General features: G+C 34.3%; 1 protein-coding gene across 1 annotated transcript in view; it reads left to right on the forward strand.

Annotated features, from left to right (window-relative positions):
* LOC134840170 (WD repeat-containing protein 86-like) overlaps window positions 1–23,693 on the forward strand; it is a 46,096-nt gene that overhangs the window by 13,286 nt on the left and 9,117 nt on the right. The window contains exons 4-5 of the mRNA XM_063855880.1: window positions 14,250–14,398; window positions 14,749–14,969. Of these exons, the coding sequence (XP_063711950.1) occupies window positions 14,250–14,398; window positions 14,749–14,969 (370 nt within the window). The remainder of the gene's footprint in view (window positions 1–14,249; window positions 14,399–14,748; window positions 14,970–23,693) is intronic.

Genomic DNA, 23,693 nt, shown 5'->3' on the forward strand with positions numbered 1-23,693 from the left:
CAATATGATAAAAGTCGAAAATGACTATGAATCTGTCATATATGAACAACCCTTTTCATCACACATATATGAAAATCAATCAGAATTTCTTCAAAATTATTACACTACACCCATAAATTCCACACCAACGACGCAAGAAACAAATGAGATTAACACTACAAATCAAACCAATAAAAATACCAAAACAAAATGCTTGAATACAAACCACATTTATCAAAATATACAAAAAGAACAACCCAAAGAAAAAATTTGGACAATACCATTTCTCTTAGAAAGCCCAAGAAATAAAGAATTTCAACCACCAGACCTTGAAATAGATTTTTTAATTGATTCAGGAGCAGAATCAAACATAATAAACATCCCCACATGGAATGAAATAAAAACTTTACACCCAAAGCTAACACCTCTTGAAACCTCCAGTAAGTTAGCAACAGCACAAGGATCAACATTGATAAACTACGGAAAAATCCAATTTTTTCTCCTCCCCACCAGAACAATGGAACAAAGCAAAATTTTAAATAAGCCATTTAAACAAATATTCCATATCACTGACATTAAATATAATATCATTGGAATACCATTCATTTCAAAGTATATACCAACAATTAACATACTAAATAGTAAAATATTAATCAAAGATAAATATACAAAAACAAAAGAAACATCCTTAACATTTTTTCAAAGATTAAATAAACAACCACCATTCTTTTCAAAATTCTACCCGATATTTAACCAACAAAGAAAACACCTAAAACCACTATCAGGAAATATCTATAATTTTTCAATCAAACAAGTTCACCAATATGATAAAGAACAAAACAAACAAAAATTTTATATGTCAGATTTTGAATTCAAACCTATTCACAAATTTTTCAAAATCACAATCTCATCCATAAAATATTTGAAAAATTCGAATTCCGATATCATTTCCTTACATGTCTATAACAACACACCTTACCAAGTAACATTACCTTTAGGACTTTTAGGATATTGTGAAACCAACGCTACAATATCACCAATACACGAAAAAGCCTATCGCGTAAATAATATACTCCAATTACTAGACATTTGCCAATCTACAATTCTTAATGAAGAATTATCTATAAATAATATAATAAGTAACGAAAACAGAAATACGGATTACTTCACAAAAACTCCATATTTCAAACCTACATTCAACATAAGTAACTACACAGAGGACCAACAAAAATTTTTAACAATGTTTAATTTCCAACATTCACAAATAACACAAGACGAATTCGAAAAATTAGCCAAACAACTAATTAAATATTCATCAGTCTATGCAACATCAAAATTCGATGTTGGAAAAATCAGTTCATCACTACATCTCCCGTTAAAACCAGACGCAGTTTTCAAAAAACAGAGAGCAAGTAAAGTACCAATTCACTTACATGATAAAGTGAACAGATTACTCGACATTTTAGAACAATACAACATTATATCACCAGTAAACAAAGAAGAACAACCAAAAGGCAACACATTTATCAACCCTGTTATCATTCTAGCTAAAGGAGAATCATTAAAAATCGTTCTCGATGCTAGATACCTCAATTCACTTATAGATGAATCAAAATGTAATTGGCCCATTGAACCAATACAAGTTATTTTAACAAAAATAAACGGCAAATACTTTACAACCGCCGATATGAATAGTGCATACAATCAAATGCCACTAGATGAACAATCACGACGTTTAACACAATTTGTTATCGGAAACCAACAATATGAATTCAACCGCTTATTCTATGGAATATCCATAGGACCAGCAAAATTTTCAGCTTTTATGAGCAAAATTTTTAGACCACTAATACTCAAGAAAAACGCAATCACCTATTTAGACGATGTTTTTATGCAATCACAAACAAAAGACGAGATGTTCAATGTTTTAGAAAAATATCACCAAATACTTCAGAACGAAAATCTGAAGGCCGCTCCCGATAAATCACACTTCTTTTTGACAAGAGTTAAATTCTTAGGACATAATATAGAAAGAAAAACAATCACTCCATTGAAATCACGCATTGACGCTATTCAAAAACTTCAACCACCAACAAATAAAAAGAAAATCCAAGAATTTCTTGGAATGTTAAACTTTTTAAGTAAATATGTTTATAAAATGCAATTATATCTACGACCATTTTATAACATCCTTAGACAACAAAATAATTTTGAATGGAACACAGAACATCAAACACGATTTGAAGAAATAAAGAAACTTTTAACTGAACAAATTTCAAACACAATTCCAGATTCAAATCAACCATTTTATGCAATGTGCGATGCTTCGAACTTTGGCATCGGTGCAGCACTATTACAATCACATAATGGTACAAATAAAATGAACCTCATATCAGCAAATTCTCGATTATTCACTCAAGCAGAGCTACGACTCTCAACTCTAATGAGAGAATGTACAGCCATAATATATACACTGACAGAATATGAATTTCTGATACTTGGATCAAAACATCCAACAGTTCTATTCACAGACCATAAACCAATCATCTTTCTCTTTACACAAAAATCTAACCCAAACCACCGAGTTTACAGATTTCAACTAATTCTAATGAAATTTCCAAACTTACATATAGTTTGGACTGCAGGAAAAAATCTTGCATTACCAGACACCTTAAGTCGAAATACACCACCTGAATTACTTACACGAAAAACAACAGTTGAAATACCCAAAAACATAAAATTCTACCTTGCAGAAAACGAAACATCACCCCGATTGGAATGCAAATATGCAGTAAAAACTGATATTGAACAATCACAAATAAATAATTTACAACATTTCCCACTTTATTTAGATTGTCAAAATAATCATTATGAAGTTGATCTACTTGGAACATCAACTTTCAAACCAATCCCATATTCTCAATGGATAAAAAATAACACCCAACAAAAACGAACAAAACAACACCCGCCTAAAAAAGACCATTTTCCACTAATTGAAAAAGAAGATTTAACTGATAAAATAAATTTATCAGGACCACAAACAAATGATTCAAAATACACAATAAATCAAGTTTTTGACCTCCATGACCCACTTGACACAATACCCTTATCTAAATTAGAAATCGAAAACATTTTTCTCCCCCCAACAGAAACAATTACAATTTCAACACTGAAACAATATCAAAACCTTGACCCAGTAATTCGACAACTGAAATCATGGCACAAATATAAAACTAAACCTATCAAAGCAGATTCAACCATTCTAGGAAACAAAACACTCCTCCGATACTTTCGCAAATTTAACAACACAACAATTAACGAAAATACAGACCTTTTAGAGTATAACCTAAATGAATTTACAGTTCCCTGTCTCCCTTTAAGTATGATTCTTATAGCTTTTAATATTTCACATACACAAAATATTAAAGGACACTCTGGATCAGAAAAAACATATTCAAATTTTATACAAAATTTTTACTTCCCAAATGCACCAATTTGGATAAAAGTACTATGCAATGACTGTATAGTATGTCAACTAAATAAACCTTACCCAAATCAAAAACAAATAGCACAAAAACAAGATTTTAAAGGACAAAGCTTGTACTTTAACCATCGTATCTCATTTGATACCAAAGGACCAATTTCACCCTCATCCGAAGGAAACTCCTACATTATGGTAATTGTTGACGCATTTACACATTATGTAGCACTTAACCCAGTACCACATTGTAACGCTTATTACGCTTACACAACACTCTATGAACACTGGATAGCAAAATTCGGACTACCAGAAATTTTAGTTACAGACAACGGTACAGAATTCATAAATAATGAAATTATCACACTATGTCATTTATATAACATTAAACACAAACCACGTACATCTCATGCACCTTGGACAAACGGCTTAGTCGAAGGTATGAACCGTTCATTACAAGAATATCTTAGATGTATCATCAACGGAAATGATACAAAATATACCGAATGGTCAGAAGATGTAAAATTATTTCCCTTAGCGTATAATTCACAAATTACGACAACTTTAGGAATGTCACCATACGAAATGGTTTTTAACCAAAAGCCACGCAAACCAATAATGTTTACAGCAAATTCTCATAAAAACGCACAAGGTTATTGTCAACCAAATAAAGACTCAATTTGTTATAACCTACCTTTACATACACACGATGAAGATCATTTTCATCACCCACAAATTCTTAAACTAGCCTCCGGTACACACACCGAATGGATTCTAAATAGAGATAAAAAACACAATGAAATTTATCAAAAAATAACAAAAAAGTTATTACAAAGACAAAACATTAATGAACAAATCAATTCACGTTTTACACCAGCCTCCGAATTAAAAATTGGAACATTTGTTTTAATACCTAATTTTAATACTCAAAAAGGAATTTCTAAAAAATTACAACCCCTTCGAAAAGGACCATACCAAATAATTGCACGACCCACTGATGTCACATATAAAATTACCGACTCAAACAAAAAAGAAATCGTTCAACATCGAAACAACCTATTACCTTATTACCCAAAAGAATACGCACTCCGCGAATTAACTCAATTATATTCTTTCACAGGATTAAAAATCATTCAAAATGAACCACATCTGAAAAACACAGAACAAAATGATAACCCCACTGAAAATCAAAACACAAAACTAATCGCCACCAAAAACAATACACAAAACCATAAAGAATCCCCAAAACAAAGAAAAAATAGAAAAATGACCGAACAAATAATACCCCAAGAACAAATCGACAAATCAGAAAATCGAAAAACAACAAGACTCCGAAATCAACCACGTAAAAACTATAAAGTATTCATCCCCCAATCTAAAATTTTAAAGAAAGTGGAATTTCAAAAGTAATTTTAACATTATACTTCACTATCTTGAAACCTTTGAAACATTTTTCATTTACATTTTTCAAAATAACATGCTGACAAGTACGCAATAATTCTAGTTCAAAATAGACCAATAGGATTCATCCAATCCGTCACTTTCTCTAACTCAAACTAAGACCAATTAGACGAATCATATAGAACTCCAGGCACATCTATAACTATAACTTTACGACCTCCAGGTCAAAAATAAGCAAACCACTCCAACTTGACAACTAAAATAAATATCACCATAATACCGTACCCCTCCCTTATCTAATAACCCAAAGATCAACAATATTTCCCCAACTCAGACCACGAATACCCCCAAAACAAATTTGTTAACTTAGCCTAAAGTAACAAAATGAACATTTTATTTAGCCTAAAGTATAAAAATCTCAAAAATACCCCAGATCATTTGACAAATGAAAATAAAGACAAAGAAGACCTCCCAATCACCATGAAATTTGCCCCCAACAATTTTTTACAAAACTCAACCCACTTGTCAAAAAACTAATAAATAATCCGACCACACTAGAAAATCGCCTCGAACAGCAAAAAATATTCGACCAAGAGATCATTTCTTAAATGCTCTTCTCTCAATCAGTTACTCAAATACTCATAAATTTAAAACATTTTTTTACAATATTTGAAACCTTTATAATATTTCTTTTTGATATACTTGAATCTTTTCTAATAATCCTAATCATTTTTTGTAACATTTTTTTAATTTTCTACACTATACTCGAACTATTCCTCCAACTTTCCAAAACCCTTGATTACATCCACAGGTACGATTCATATAACTTGTCTAAATGATACGAAAAATTTTCAGTAGAACTGATATTTTTTTATTGTTTGTAATTTTCATAGCATTCTTATCATCCCTCATTTTGACAATATGTAAATGTATAAAGAAAGCAATCTTCACATTTGCCCTAGCAACAATCCTTCTAATTCTTTTTTTGGAAGAATATTATAATAAACATAAACCTTCCCACTAAAGTAACAATTCAAAAATCCATCAAAAATTGCTACCCAACAGTCACAGAATCAGTCTTCACCGACATCATCCCAAGATAACCCAACACCACCTTCAACTACTCAAAATCCTAAAACAGCTACACGAATTTCTTTTCAAGACAATCCATACACTTTTGAAGAACGACATGCTCGTTTATCAGAACCACTAGAACCAGTTCAACGACAAGCACCTCTAAGCGAACCAACATATAACCTATACCCAACACTACCACAAGAACTAAGTAGAATAAGAAATCCTAGTCAAAACCAAAATACAGTCGAAATAAATAGACAAATTATACATCCTCGACGAAACAGAAATTTTCAAACTCCCCGAGTTCATTTTGATATACCTCAATCCCCATCACAAAACACTCCAGAAAACACCATTGATATATTACCAGAAACCCCTACGCTTCTTTCACAACGTAGCACCTCAAGCCTCCCATCAGATTACTTAGGTTCAACACCAACATCTGAACAAATACGTGAAAATCCCTTTAACCCCCCAAACCAGGCATCACGACTACCATATTGGACAACACATTCATTTACACAAGGTGAATTAAATTTAGTCAATAATCCAATAGATATTTCTACGGATACAACAACATCCTCATCACTACCAGAAACATTATCACTACCATCAACACCATCAATAAGCCAGATTTCACCACCACCTTTTAACTTAAATTTTCCAAATAATCTCGACGCCAGATATCGAGAACAATCATCAATAAATATTCCTTTAAGACTAGATTGGAATACATTTACAGCACCTCCACCATTATTTGGACAACATCAAGAAAGTAACCGCCTTCATAACTGGGAACTTAATAGATTACAATATCGCCAAGATATTCACAACGATATCCGTGATCACAATATTCAAATACTCCAACAAAACAGTTTACAATTAAAGTTTGAAATCACAGTTAAGTTAAATAATATTACCCAACATCCCTACCCATTAAATCCACCTAACATAACAGCTCAATCACTACCACCACCGTTTATAACTACTGAAGTAATATACAAATACGACAGATATACCAAAAACACAATTGGCTACATTACATTTTATAATCCATACTCAGGATTATCATACACATGTATATTCTAAAATTATTAATTTTTCTCCAACTCCTTTTTCTAGTAATCTCAAATCAAAACATAAACCCTTCCCCTCGTACAGGACCACAAGATTTATTAGTAACACATTACGATTGTGAAGAAAATGAACAAAAAACACTACACAAATATGCAATAAATCAAGTATCACAATGTGAAACAGAACCACAAGCTATAGAAACCACAGATGTAATAGCAACACTCTATTCAAAAGCCCGAGCAACAACAGTTACAGGTTATAAATTCACAGCAACATTTTCCGAAAAGAAAGTACATTGTTCACAAGTCTCGAACGGAAACAAAAACCGACTTGACCATGAATCATTCTATCAGAGTAATATAGAACGTCTTTTACATCTCAATCCCGACGATTGTAAAAGTGAATTACTTAGACTAAACATCACACAAAATAAAAACTCCGCAAGAAAGTTAGTTAATTTTCAAGTTTTTTCAGACTCTGTACATCAATCACAACTTGAAAGACACCAAGGACATATAAAACTAGACGAAAAATACCCGTATAACGGCGCACACGGACGATTAACCTATGACCTACACGATAAACATTGGATACCACACATTGGTATAAATGACCCATCAAACTGCAAAGCAGACACAAAAAATAAAGGATACCAAGAAATAATGTTTTTTGATTGGAAAATACAACTCGAAAAAATACAACTAACACGAGATTTATCAGATAATACAATGATCTATCAAGGAATCCGATTACCTTGTAAAAATGATCAAGGTTATTGCGACCCTACAACGAGAACACAAGCAACAATTGTTTGGTTCCCCGAAGATACATGTACAACATTTCAAGTAGCAAAAATACACGCTCGTATGATAAAATTTCACGAAAAATATTTTATACAATCAATTCCATATGAACAAGTCCATCCATCACGAAAACTAAGTTCTAATTTTAGAAACATAGACAATATAGAAAATAAATTGACACGTTTTCAAATATATCAAGAAACAGAACTTGCATGTAAATACAGGAATCCACTTCACAGAACACAATACTCTGAAATATTAGTTGAATACGAAAAAGGATTCGACATGACCACTGGAAAAGTAAAAATCGACCCATATGCCACAGGTCATCCTCCAAACGAAGGAACATCCTATATACCAGTTAATTTTGAAAAAAGCAACGGACAACCTGGTGGACATCTAAAACCCCATGACACCAGAAGCACACGCTTACAAGAATTATCACTAATGAATACTACATATTTCGGTAATATCCACTATGATATTCATTTAGATATGAAACTAGATTATACAATTAGCCGAATTTTTCAAGAAATGTCACTCTCCGAATTAGAAACACTACACCAACTATGCGAATTAGAACGAACACAAATATTACAATCACTTGCACTAGCAGTATTAAAAATACCCTATGCAGGATACTTATTATCTGGAAATAGATCAAATTTTTTAGACTATGAAGGAAACATCTTATGGTTTTATACTTGTACTAAAAAAGTATCACCACTATACGTTTTTGAAGATAAACGATGTTATAAAAGAATCCCTATCTTTTATAAGAATAAAGTACATTTCGTGGATACACTTTCACGAAGAACCTATTTCTGGGATACCGCAGTCCCATGTGGATCAGAAAACAGCCACAATGTAGTACAACTAAACCCTGATGAAAATAAATATTATCTTCTCACTCCATATCCCACATTAATGCAATCACTCAAAAAATTTTCACCAGAAAGCATTCGCGCTATTGCTCGAAACCCAAATATAGACTTACAATCAATAGGAATCTATTCAAAATCAGATATTCAACATCACATTAGAACACAACAATTCCAAGAATTATTAACACAAATGGACACTATACAAAGACAATCAATAGACCAAAATTTACGCAAACTTGCAGAAACCGCAGGATTTGCCGATATCTACACGCAAGACTATAGCGGATATTTTAAAGACATTAAAGATTATATATATCTAAACGGTGAAAAATACCGTCCCCAAGATATATCACCAATTAACATTTTTAGCTTTGTTACACTCAAAAATGAGATCCTCGATTTTCTAGGATGGCCCTATTACATCTTAGAAAAATTGACTATTTTATACGCAATGTTTAACTTTATTGGATTTCTTTTCTCACTTTTAAAAGGAATCTACAACACATGTGCTATACACACACAAGTAAACAGACAAGCAAGCGTAGCACGCATACTCTTTGCAGGATTTTTTGGAATCTTTTCTACATCTATAAACAAAATTCTTTTAGACGCACAAATAAAAGAATATAACACAAAAATAGCAACACGACAAAATACATATGACGAAGAACATAACAATGTAGACATAACGCCAACGGCACCACAATTACCACCCCTACCAAATAACCATCCACTATCCCTAGTCCCACGAAATTTTCGAAATTTAGCCATCACACATAATCCAAATTTTCGACTCACCACATCACAAAGTCCCATCCAACATATAATGACACACCAGTCACAAGATGATAATACTTATGAACAAATTATTGAACAACCCCATACCACCGCTTTTCAGTCTCAAAATAATCATTTTTTTAGCCCACGATGAGCCGCCAACTTGGATCACTACACCGATCACATTCCCACCCAACCAATCTTACCTCTCCAATCCCAATAATACCACTTTTTGCTTTTCCGCCACCCGATTTTCCATCCAGTAATGTAACATCAGGCATGAATTCCGACACTAATTCACACATCTCAGTTTTATATTCCATCTCACAACTCAATAACCCAAATATTGAAACCCCCGATGAATTTGCCGACTCAGAACCATCCCCATCAAATAATTTTCATAACTCTTCTAAATTTTCTCAACCCCCTTTTCAACCCATATTATCCAATAACCCTGACCCAATCACTCCCACACCCTCTTATGCTTCCCAAGTTACCCCAACCTACTCCTCATACCATTCTGACCAATCATCTCATTCTCCAGACACCCCCCGAATCTCCCCAGAGCTAGATAATTTTATTACCCTTCAACAACAACCCTACCACCTCCATACCCCAACAATAAACCAAATCTCCTCCACAATAAATTCATCCAACCCCCCTACCCCTACACCCTCTTCAAATTATACTGAATCATTAGCACCATCATCCACATCAACTGAATCTTCACACAATACTAATAGAGCTTACCGCACTTTTAAAAGAAAGTTCCCCAACCATCCTTTCTCAGCAAAACCAGGAACAGCCCGTGAATACATCAACCACCCCAAGCATACTAACACAAAAGAATTTTTAGCCATCACCTTACCCTCATTCCCACAATACACCTTAAACACCCCCCACGACACTAACGAAACACGCAACTTTGTAGATGAATACGTTTTAATGCCCACTCTCTCTTGGACCTCATATTATCATTTTACTAACCCTCTTTGCTTACCTTTATCTAACACTCACATCGATATAGAGCGAAATACGGACATGCTATATCGACTCACTACACCACTAACCGCTAGACAATTTACTTACGTTGGATATAAAAAATCACTAAAAACACACACTGCACCTAGAGCTAACGAATATACACTCGAATACTATGATCACAACATCATCAGAGCTAACCAAGATCAATTCTTAGACGACGATCGCTTTGCTAATCCACAAATTACCGAGAAATTTTTCATCAAGACACCATATATATTTACACTAAACATCTTCGACCGAAAGTTTGATCACATTATTTCAGAAGCACTAACAGACACACAAGCATACGAAAGTTTTAAAGAACGCTTCCAAATATTTTCACTAACCTTTCATTTCCTTGCACCACACGAAAGAGATTTACACTGCTCACACGATATTATGTTGCGCACTAAACAAACCCACACATATAGTTATTATCGCTTCATCCAAAATCACTTTGACCTACACACACCCTCTAGACAACCACACCATCGTTTTCAATTCATTAATTCCAAATACACTTCACCATTTTTCCTAAATTTCACATATTGCATTAAAGATACTAACCTTCATGGTATTCTTCGCAATTATGATCCCATAACCCAAATGTACATCTTCTGTCCCATCACCAAGACCTTCAACGCCGAAGAATCCCGACCCTTCCTTATCCCGCACGAGTTTGTACAACCTATAGAAATCCCAATTTTAGAATTCATCCACAACACTAAATTCAATCACAAATTATATAATCTAATCCAAAACACACCTTATGAGTTTGCAGTTGGCACTGAAGAACTAACCACTATTAAGGCACTTCAATTGCTTTGGCCACTGCTTCAGACTAAAAATATCATCCGCATCTTAGCTAAACTACTAACAACTTCCGATCTCATCCACGACATCTTCCCCCACGGTTTTTTCCCCGACGACTAACAGGTAAGTATGAATTAAATGAATATTACTAACTAATTAAAATATTAAAAACTCACCATACTTTATCCATGTTTTCTTTAGATTTTTAGCCTTCATCCGACAATCACCTACAAAAACCACAAAAGACAAATAAAAATCGCAAATTTCATCAAACAGATTTCAACAATTCTATTAATCTCTTACACTTATAAATTTATAAATTTAATACCAATGCAGTAAATTCATTTCTAAAATTTTCCCCACAAGCAGTAAATCTAATTATGATGAAAATTTGTAACTTAAAATTCCCCCATAACTAGCAGTAAATTTACAAATTCTATGCAGTAAATTAATAAAATGCAAATGCAGTACTAACCTTTTGATATTCTCATTCATTCGCACAGAAATTCTATCCACACTCGCACAGCTCGCCCACGAAGAATTGTTTAAAATAATGAATTTCAGTTTCAAGTTTTCACACTCAACAACTCTAACATATAATAACATGTTTCAAACTTTCCTTTAACCCGGTTGGAAAGGAATCATATACTAAACAAAACTAACCAACGCAGCTTACTAAATACCACAAATCATAGAATAACAGCATGACTAAGAAAAGGAAACCAACGGTACCCAAACCGGATTAACCCAGTTTAAAACTGGATAATTTATTCTTTTGAAGACTATTATAAAGTCTAAGAAAGAAATAATAAAACACAAAAAAGTCGAAAGACAAACCCATACCACGAACAATTTGCTTTTTGGAAAAAGGACATAACCAACAAGACATAAGAAAAACCACAACAAACCCAACATAAAACGTTGTCACATAACAGGACCCCTCACAAAAACCGCATGAAATCATACTCCCACTCCTGGCCTAACCCACCAGGAAGGACGTCCTGAGCATGCTCTATAGCCGGCCTAACCCACCGCGCTACATCCACGCTTTGTGACCACACCTCTATTTTTAATAAGAGCTACTCAAGTGTGAGTAACTCTTCAAAATAACCGAACTAAAACAAAAAGCTTTTGTGAAAACAACTAACTAAAATCATAATTAAAAAAAATTAAACTAATAAATGTTTTATAAAATGTAAATTACATTATGCAATACATAGATCAGAATACAACACCAAGGACGAACATCTAAAGACAAAACGACCCCACTACACTCGAGAGAGAATGACCAACCACAATCGATATGCCACTCACAATCACAACTCAAAGGATTTAGAGTACGACTTGACTTCGCAGAAAAGGACTTCATTGAACTAGACCAATGACCACCTCGATGTTCAAGTATACGTACAGATCCGAGTAACCAGGCATCCCCTCCACGCACAATCTCCACGCCATTCCCAAATTAGATCAGACACAAAAGAAGTTCTCCACGCAGAACAGAAAAACCTGACATAGCAAACCATTCTGAAATCAGATTTGAGTTTGTTGCAAAGACTTAGTCGTTGTCACTAGAAGACACAACGTCTTATGTCTCTAACTCCAGCTTCCTGGAACTTCTTTAACAAAGAGGAAACAGAAGAAATAAGATGTTCGCCAAACACCAACGTCCATCATCCATCCTTCGAATTGCAGAAGAACTATTCTAAAAAACTCTGTAAAACCCGGATGGGTGGAACCTGATCTAAACTACATTTTATGATTGGATAATTTAGATATTTTACCAATGTAAAGTATTTAATATTAACCAATCATGATCCATCTAACTAACAACCCACTTATTTGTAAGTGCTGAAGTTACTTGTAATTTCAGCACCAGAGAGATTTGAATTTAACTTAGAAATTAGTTGGACTCTCCCGAGCACTTCAGCAGCCGCAATAAACCAGTATACCCTAGATCTATTGAGCCTAGCAGAGACTAGTTAAACAACCTGAGACTAGATAGTATAAGAGTAAGATTAGGATCGGTATTAGACTAAGAAGTTGCACGAATCTATCCGGCCGAAAATAAGATAGCGTGACGAGCAGACGGTGTACCCTATCCGAAATTACTCTATGAGTTAACCAACTCGGTCCTAACTCATTTCTTCAAATATTTATCTATGGTGTTTTGTGAGTGCTCGGAAAATCAATTTAGTAGGCCTAAAAATGTTGAAAAAATTTCCCCACCGCAAGTGTGTCCCCTTGCAAGAAAATCCTTGATTAGCGCTCGTTCTTTTGATTTGTTTTGTTTAATTGAAAAGGTAGCAAAACTGAAATCAAGTGCTTAAGAATGCGCTTTCTGGGAAATATTGTAATGAGTCACTTCAAAAATGGGTATTTTAAAACATAAATAGTGATCTACTTGGAAGCACCGACAATGAGGGATCGAACTCTCGTCTCCTTACCATAACCACGCTACTGATTATGTGCCTTCTTCAATGAGAATTTGACATTTTCAACCGAATTCTTAGAGGGTGTACTTACATGTTTATTACACTTATTCACCATTCAATCTGTTATAAGCTTCAGTTGAGTAGTTCTTAAGTCATTCCCTTGATTATAACAGATCAATCATTTTCGATGCTATCAAAATTTTGCTGTTTTTTTTTGCTGTAAAAATTATAAATCACTAGCTAGGAGGGAATGACGTATAAAATTACCTTTCCATAAAGCTTTTTCGATTATGTGGGTGCTCAACCAAAAAACGCTACCTTTTTTCAATACTTTTACGTCTACGATAACTTATCATGGAACTAGTTCACAAAATTAAGCCAAAGGTTGCCTCATAAAAAATAAACCCATTTTGATCCTAGCGGACGTATAACCCGCTACTTTGCTGCAATACTGTTTTTTGAAGAGATCCGTAATCACTATACGACTAAAGCCTTATGTTAGGTGGCAGTTCGTCACTGGCGAGTGTCTGAAGGTGTTCGAGGGTCACAAGAGGTCAGTGACCCCTCTGTTGTTCATACCTGCTAAAAGCAACCAGGAGGATGATGCACCAGACATGCACGATGCAAGCGAAGACGACATGTTTGTATCCGGTCAGTGATTTGCTCACGTTATAATAATCACAAAACATTTTTTTTATAGTAACCTCTTAATTTGGGTCATTTTTGGAATACGAGTTCTGGTGTAAACAGAAATGACTTGTAACCGGTATTTCGACATGGCTTTAGTAATTTTCCGTGGTCCTGCCTTAAGAATAACAAAAATTTAAAACTTCAGCCCCAGCGAATAATTTTGAGAGAATCTTGCACACGATCAGTATAAAGTTTTGGTGCTATTGGCATCAAACGAAGACTTTAAATAGCTAAGAAATTGGTTTTTAAGTTGCCATGTTTGGGTTTAACTATGAAATTGAACAAAATTTTGACTGCTGTGAGTTTTTCAGGTAGCAGTGACGGCTGTGCTAAGCTGTGGTCCCTGGACAATGCGAGATGTGTGCGCACTTTTGCGGGCCACGAGAGTGCAGTGGTGTGTCTGGAGACTGAGAACAGCCACGAGATACTCTTCACCGGCTCCCTGGACAACACTGTGCGCTCATGGGTGCTGGAGACTGGAGAACCCCTTAAGACCTTCTCCGGACACAGTGCGCCAATCGTGCACATTAAGGCAAGTAGAAAACCCTGAACACTCGCCCCAAATTGTTACACAGCAATATTCAGTTTAATTATTGGAGCAAAAGTTTTGCTATGAAAACTATCGCGCCTAAAGTTAAATTAGTTGTTATAAAAAATTAACACAAATTTGGTTCTTTTTCTTTCAGGCCGGCCATTTCTATGTTTTGATTTCTTTTCGAGCTAAAAACTTACTTTCGATTTTTGAGCTGAAAATGACTACATGCTTAAGGCCAGTTCGAAGATTACCAAGTATGCCATCGGCTTCGACGTTAAATTTACTAAAGACACACTATATTCGCCTAAAGAGAAGTATTAAAAGTCCGCCGGTAGAAAATGGGGATCTACTTAACAATCACTCTTTGGTATCTACAAAAAAAATTTCCCCCCTTATTAATATAACAGTTAATTTGCACTAATTTTCTATTGAGAATTCTAGTTTTGCTGCATTCTGATTGGTCTGCATTCTGCTGCAAATAGTTGCAGCAAAAAGTACTAATTGCAATAAAAAAATTGAGTTTTGTTATGGTTGGTTTGATGTCCATGCAATGACCCTAGTGTAAAAAATTCACGGACAAGTCTGAAATACTGGAAGCAAAAAAACTATTCAAATTCATCACTCAAATTAAAATCACAGCTTTGTAGTCAATTGCTTTACTCATAGTTGTGGGTTCGATTCATCCATTGGTGTGCGGAGATGTTTTTTCTAGGCGATTTTTTCATAGCTTATTAATAATTTTCTTGAATTTTTAAGCTCTTTTTTGCTTTTTTCTACAATTGGTGGCGAAGTGTGGCTTCGCCACTATAAACAGCTTCTCCTATGCGTACAATCTCAGCCCGCGTCCTTTATAGCTCTGTTTTTGCCAATTTTTTTTTATTATTATTCTAAACGTGATTTCTGCAAATAGACAGATACCTCGTCTGCGATTCGCAGAAACCCAGTATACATTACATCAAAAAAAAATACGCGTACAGAAACCTGGTATTTATAATAAAAGTTATAATAATAACCATAACAATAATCATAATAACAATAATCATGAGTTGTTACGCAGATTTGAAGCTGTTTACAGCGGCCAAGCCACACTCCGTCTACAAAACTAAAAATCGCAAAAAAGAGATAGAAAAATTTTGAAAAAATTGAAATTAAGGAATCGAAAAGTAGATAGTCCGTTTTGTATTATTATCCCATATTTTAGACTAATATATTTTGCAAAGTGAAGCTCTTTTTTTGCAAGTCAAGGCCGTTTTTTGCATTTCAGTCTTGCTACCAAAATCGGCCGGAATCATATTCAAAACTAATTTTGCTCATGTAATTTAGGGATTGTGAAGTCAGCAAAAATTTCAGCCGACTAGAAGTTGACCTCATTGCATTTTAATTGCCGCTTAATTCCGGTAAGTTAGGTAACTCAAATCACGGGGCTTATACACAAAACAGCTCAAAATCAATATTTTCATATCTTGCGTTTAAACTTAAGCGGTCGAATCTGATTGGCTAATCTTAGCCAATCAAATTCATGCTACGTGTTCAGAAAATTCAATCAAAACTTCCAGCAGATAAAAAACTTAGCCGAAATTATAAAAAATGTGAAACTTTAACCTAAATATTTTTTGAAGTGACTTGGAAAATTTTGCCCGGACAAAAAAATTCCTAAAATCAGCAGAATAGAAGTTCTATAACTTTGGTTGTTTCGACCAACAGTTTTATCAGCTTGAAACTTTAATTGAAATGCCCGACTATGTTAATGAAATTTGAGTGTTTGATCAGCCAATCAGATTCAACGTTTTTACCTTGAGTTCAGGAAAGTTGTAGAAATACTAACTTTGGGCCGTTAAGTGCATACGACCCCAAATAGCCTTGGTTCTTTAATTAGAAAACGGCAGCTTTCAACAAGACTACTCGATTTGAATAGAAAAAAGGACACCAAAAAAGAAGTTTCTGTTTCAATTGTAATAATAGTTCAATTTTTGAGCCAGATACAGTGCTGATTTAAAATAACTGGACAAAAAGCGTTAAACTTGAAATTTAAAACGCGTTTTTCTCAAATTGGGTTGAGTTTGGGTGAAAACTTATGAAGACAAAACTTGCTTAAAATTTTAGCAGAATTAATATATAGTGTAATTTGTTTGCGAAATTCGGGCCCAAAAATTTACCTCAAAATGGGTCATTTTGGCTTTTCTTAGTTAATCAAAAATTACGCCAAAAATTAATACGCCACTACATCAAAATTGGATACATAGACGCACAGCATTGATACAAACAACCTTAGATGGCGCAGCTCAAAAATGGTTTTCAGTATTACCTATAGAAATAAAATCAGACTGGAAAAGATTTACACAAGAATTTTCAAAAATGTTTGACTCCGAAAGAAATAAACAACACCAAAGAGTTTTATGTAATGAAATTCGCAGATTACCAAATGAAATCATCAAACAATTAGCAGTACGTATCGAAACACTAGTTCGAAAAGCATATTCACTTAATACACATGACCATAAAAACACAAAAATGACAAAAATTTTAATGATGACCTTAACACCTCAATTAAGGAAATCAGCAAGAAAAAAGAGAGCATCTCATCCTTCCTCAATTCGAGAGCCAGATTTAAATTTTCGAAAACTAGTAGACAAACTAGAGCAAGCGGAAATCACAATGAAACTTGAAGAAACAGAAAATCTAAAACTACAATCTGTTAATCGAATTGAAACAAACACTACGCATATAAATAACATACAGGAATCAGATACAGACCTAGTTGAAAAAATCACTGAAATACTAAATATTTATGAAAAACACCCAAATTTTAAAGGCAAACCATTTTGAAATCAGATTGATTTCATTGGGAAACACAGTCGTTGTCACAAGACGAAACAACGATTGATGTCCCTAACTCCAGCGTCCTGGAACTTCTCTAACAAGAGGAACCGGACAAAAATATGATGTTCACCAAATACCAACGTTCATCATCCATCCTTTGAACTGCAGAAAGATAATTCTAAGAAACTCTGTAAAACCCGGATGGGTGGAACCTGATCTAAACTATATTTTATGATTGGATAAATTAGATATTTTACCACTGTAAAGTATTTAATATTAACCAATCATGATCCATCTAACTAACAACCCACTTATTTGTAAGCGCTGAAATTACTTGTAATTTCAGCACCAGAGAGATTTGAATTTAACTTAGAAATTAGTTGTCTCTCCAAGAGAACTTCAGCAGCCGCAACAAACCAGTATACCCTAGATCTATTGAGCCTAGCAGAGACTAGTTAAACACCCTGAGACTAGAAAGTATAAGAGTAAGATTAGGATCGGTATTAGACTAAGAAGTTGCACGAATCTATCCGGCCGAAAATAAGATAGCGTGACGAACAGACGGTGTACCCTATCCGAAATTACTCTATGAGTTAACCACATCGGTCCTAACTCAGTTAATTTAAATCAGCACTGTAATTATAAACGATGATTGGTTATTTAATTAGGCTTTCACAAGGAGGCTATTCTAACTTTCAACCAATCAAAATCATTAGAAGTTCTTATTCGCTGAATGGTTTTTGCAGTGAACCTGAATCAAAGTTAGCAGAAATTCAAATAAAGCATTCACAGTCTGTGCAGATACAAAAATTTTGGTTATTATTTTTCAAATTTTTTGAAACCGGTATCTGTGAAAAAGTAATTGTTTTTCTGATGTGTCCTTGGTTGGGCAATGTTTGACAAACATTTACTTATCAGTAATCTGCTTATTTTATAATCGGTCAGTATTGATTTCTATGGCCTGGTTATATTTTCTTACTTGGAGATTTTCGAGATTTTGAGATTTTTGAATATTCAATTCTGATTGGCTGAAGATTGCTTAAAATAATTTTCCAAGGTTCCGACCCTCCATCATGAGGTATATCACCCTTACACGTAGGAACTATTTGAGCAAACTAACTAAAGTACATCGGTCTAAGTCTATTTGCTATTCTCTATCTCATAGACAGGATCCAAAAAGCTGTTATTTACTGGAGTAATTGGTGAATTAGAAACCGCGGCACAAGTTATTTCTTATTTGAAGTAGCTTAAACTAATATGAAAAAATTAAATATTCAAATCATAAAGATCTTTATTAGATTTATTATTACAAACAAATGTCTTGACTTTATAGAAAAAAAGTCACTAGCATTTTTTCGTAAGTTTAAGTGCTACAAAATCTTGTGAAAAATTGACATTGACAAAAAGAACATTTTTAAAACTTTTTGGGCATCCAGTTAGCATGTTTTAACTTGACCAAATTTATCTTTTCATAATTTGTTTAAATAGTTTTTGCTAATGTTCTCAAATATGACCACAAAATCATCTGGTAATTTTACCTATGATTTTAAAAAGTTCGCATACCTGCAGTTTGCTAACTGAACCGTGTTTCTTTGTTGTCACGAGAGTTTGTCAAGCTCTCCCTTCTTGTAATATGAAAAACTTATGAATTAATTTGGGTTTGACCCGATTCTGACTATTCAGTTGATCCATGGGTTAATACACTACCCGGGATGACCAAAAATACTAGTCATACAATTTCCATATATGGAAAAATGCTAGTCATACACTTTCCATGCAATTCCATACGTACAGAAAATTGCATGAAAGGTCTATGATTAGTATTTTTTTCATATATGGAATTTGTATAACTAGCATTTTTCCATAAACCAAAAATATTGATTTTTTACATTTCAATTTCTCAATAACATTTGGCTGTGTTCGTGACCGAACACAAATGAAATGAACCTTGATTACTCAAACGTAGTAGCCAACGGTTTGGCCGTCTCGCATTAACAATGCATTGGAAACAGCCTGATATGTGTTACTTCTGTCTCAGACAATTAACATAACGAAAGTAGTGAACTTTTAAATTTTGGCAATAATTTGCAAAGATGATTATTTCTAAAATTTGAATGTTTAAATTACCAGACATTGATCAAGGCATACAAAAACATGTCATACAAAAGAAAGAGGAGTTTTAAGCGTTTTTGAAAAAAGTTACGAAGAGAAAAGGAAAAAAAATCCAATATTAGTATATTCAGGACTGAGGTTATACACACAAAAAATTAAATTTTGCATGCAAATTTTTTTTTTTTTCAAAAAATGTTTGTTTGAATACGAAAATCAATTTGCAGTCGTCGCCATCAAAAAAATGCTAGTCATACAATTTCCAAAAATGGAAATTGTATGACTAATGTTTTTTTTTCAGAAAACAAAAATAAAAAAAGTCAAAATTTTCAGTCGTAGCAGGCCAAAAAACGCTTAAATGTTTTGCCAGCAGTTGAATTGATTGTTCAAAGCTTTTTTTTCACAAAAAAAAATTTAAAAAAAATTCTAATCATACATTTTCCATATATGGAAATTGTATGGGTAGCATTTTTTTCATGCCATTTTTTTCCTTTTTTTTATGAAGAGATACCAATTTCGACACCAAAACAACTATAAAACACCTTTGAAATTTGATTAAATTCATTTTGCAAAAATGTATGAAATTTGTATGACTAGCATTTTTCCATAGACTAAGTGTATGAAATTGTATGATTAGCATTTTCGGTCTATGGAGGTCAACCCGGGTATGTACGCCGAATATAGGTTCAACATATCCTAAACAGAGTTGAAATTCAAGGTAATATCTGAGGTGATGTTCTAGATATGCGTTCTAGAATTTAACTTATAGCCAAAAAAAGGCTACCTTACTTATTAGTTTTTAAGATACTGTTATCTACCGACTTTCGAAGTAATTTTCATCCTTGTTTTTTTTAGTCCACTTAGCCTTTTGTTCAACACTTCTTTTTTGAGATCTTAAAGCGGTGTATGGAGTGCACTCATTGGTACACAGGATTATGTTTTTAGTTTGTTTTCAGATAGAAATTTGGCAAATATTGAACAATTGGTGTAGCAAGAGTAAAAATAAGCAAGAGTAAAAAAAGAATCGTATAGTACAGCATACTTTTAACCGTATAGGACAGGTTTTTTTTGTGATCTGGTTTGCTTAACTAACGACATTATAAATTTGATAACCGTAAAATTTGCCCTTTTCAAAAAAATTTGCGATCAAAAAAGCATTGATTCTGAAAGTAAATTGGCAAAACTCATTGATACCCTGAGTTGAGGTGTTCGACTCATGATTCGACCAACACGGTCGAACGATGTCCGCTTTTCACCGCAAATTAAGACTATCGAACAAAGGCTATAGTCGAACAAAGTCGAATCAGGGGTCGAACAAGGCCGAATCACGAGTCAAACAGGGTCGAATCATGATTCGACCCGGTTAGATTCATGATTCGACCCTGTTCGACTCATGATTCGACCCTGTTCGGCTCATGATTCGACCCTGTTCGACTCATGATTCGACCCTGTTCGACTCATGATTCGACCCTGATCGACTCATGATTCGACCCTGTTCGACTCATGATTCGACCCTGTTCGACTCATGATTCGATCACATTCGACTCATGATTGGACCCTGTTCGACTCATGATTTGACCCTGTTCGACTCATGATTTGACCCTGTTCAAATCATGATTCGACCCTGTTCGACTCATGATTCGACCCTATTCGACTCATGATTCGACCCTGTTTGATTCATGATTCGACCCTGTTCGACTCATGATTCGACCCTGTTTGACTCATGATTCGACCCTGTTCGACTCATGATTCGTCCCTATTCGACTCATGATTCGACCTTGTTCGACTCATGATTCGATCATATTCGACCCATGACTCGACCCTGCTTGACTCATGATTCGACCCTGTTCGACTCATTATTCGACCCTGTTCGACTCATTATTCGACCCTATTCAACGCATGATTCTACCCTGTTCGACTCATCAATCGACCCTGTTAGACTAATGATTAGACCCTGTTCAACTCATGATTCGACCCTATTCGACTCATGATTCTACCCTGTTCGACTCATCAATCGACCCTGCTTGACTCATGATTCGACCCTGTTCGACTCATGATTCGACCCTCTTCGACTCATGACTCGACCCTGTTCTCGACTCATGATTCGACCCAGTTCGACTCATGATTTGACCCTGTTTGACCCATGATTCGACTTTATTCGACTATAGCCTTCTATCGACCGTCTTAGTTTGCGACGAAAATCGGACATCGTTCGACCGTGTCGGTCGAATCATGAGTGGAACACCTCAGCCCGAGGTGCCAATTTACTTCCAGAATCAATGCTTTTTTGAAACTTTCTTATATTTGTTTGGTTGAATTTTTTCTGTTTTAAAGCTAATACTGGCAAGTTGTTTGCACTTTAATTCAACTGAGAAACTTTAATAAATATTTTTATATTTTTTAAGAAAAATTTTCCAAAACTGATACTGTGAAAAAGAGATTAGGCCTAATAAGACTGCTCGTATCAGTGCGAAGCCCTGTATGTTCCGACTACCTTTTAAGGTCTACGGAGCAGAAATCACAAAAAAAAACATATATGTAATAAAAATTAAATGCATTTTTTTTTAAATCTGAGATTTTTTGCTAAAATCATCTCCCCACACGTCATATAAAATACAAATGATTATGGCGAATAAGCTTCCTTCTTCCAACGATTTCAGCGAATAAGCTTCCTCCTTTGGGACGATTTCTAAGACGGATTAAATCTCCGCTTACGATTTAGTAGCGCTAAATGTATCAAATTGGCGAAATTGGCCAAAATGGCAATCTTTAAACCCCCATGACTTTAGGAAAAATGGTCGCATGTAAAATATCTTTTCAAATTTAAGCTCAGGACAACAATACTTTTTGAATGATATAAGAAAACTCTCTCAACAATTACTGTCAAAAAGTCGAAATTTGTCTGAAGAAAAATAAACCCGCCCGAGCACAAATATTCCGTTACTAAGTTTCGAAGGTCAGAACAATAATATGAATAATTTGACTCTAGTCGGTTCATGTGACTTTCTAGTGCCTAGTTGTTTCAAAACAAAGGTATTAGCATAGCCTTAGTATAGTGTGTTGCAAAGTGCAAAAGCAATTTGTTAGTAGTGTGTTGAAAATCATAGCAAGCAGCTCTGATATTAACCGTTTTTTCGATTAGGTTTCAAAGTAAACTTTAGCTTGCAAGCTTTGTTTTCCTAATTTACATCATGGGCTGAACTCATCTTAGTTTCCGTGGTGTTCTACTTGCTTAAGCTAGTTTATTTGTCACTTTCAGAGAAAACAATTCAGTGTTTGCTCTTGAAATTCTTTGGATTGATCTGAATTGTTTCTTCTTTTTGATATCACAATTGGTTTAAACTTTTTTTGAACTTAGTTAGTTTTTGTTTTCAAGTGATTTCTCGTGGAATACACTCTTTGAGTTTTTACGCGGAAGTTTTAGATATTTGTTTCTGGTTTTATTTTCACCCAATGATTGCTGTTTACTTAATTAGATCCATGCAAGGATAAGTAAGCTCTAGCTATGCTTCCAGACTTTTGAGTCAATAGTCGACATTTATAGAACGAACTTTATAGACCAGCGGACTACATAAAGGTTACCCGGCTTCAATTTCAGTATCGCAAAAGCGTGAAACTTATTTCTGGTCAATTGGGTTATTTCCATTATAATATTTGGTCAAAATATCAAAGCCTCAACATCGAAACCTCAGATTAAAAACACTGGTTGTTAATAATCGCAATCAGTCAGGATTATAAAAACGTGACTGTTTCAGTTTCCTCATTAATGCGGATAATAGCAGCTGTGATAAT

The sequence above is a fragment of the Symsagittifera roscoffensis genome, chromosome 2 (assembly GCF_963678635.1).
Source record: "Symsagittifera roscoffensis chromosome 2, txSymRosc1.1, whole genome shotgun sequence".
Taxonomy (NCBI): Eukaryota; Metazoa; Xenacoelomorpha; order Acoela; family Convolutidae; genus Symsagittifera; species Symsagittifera roscoffensis.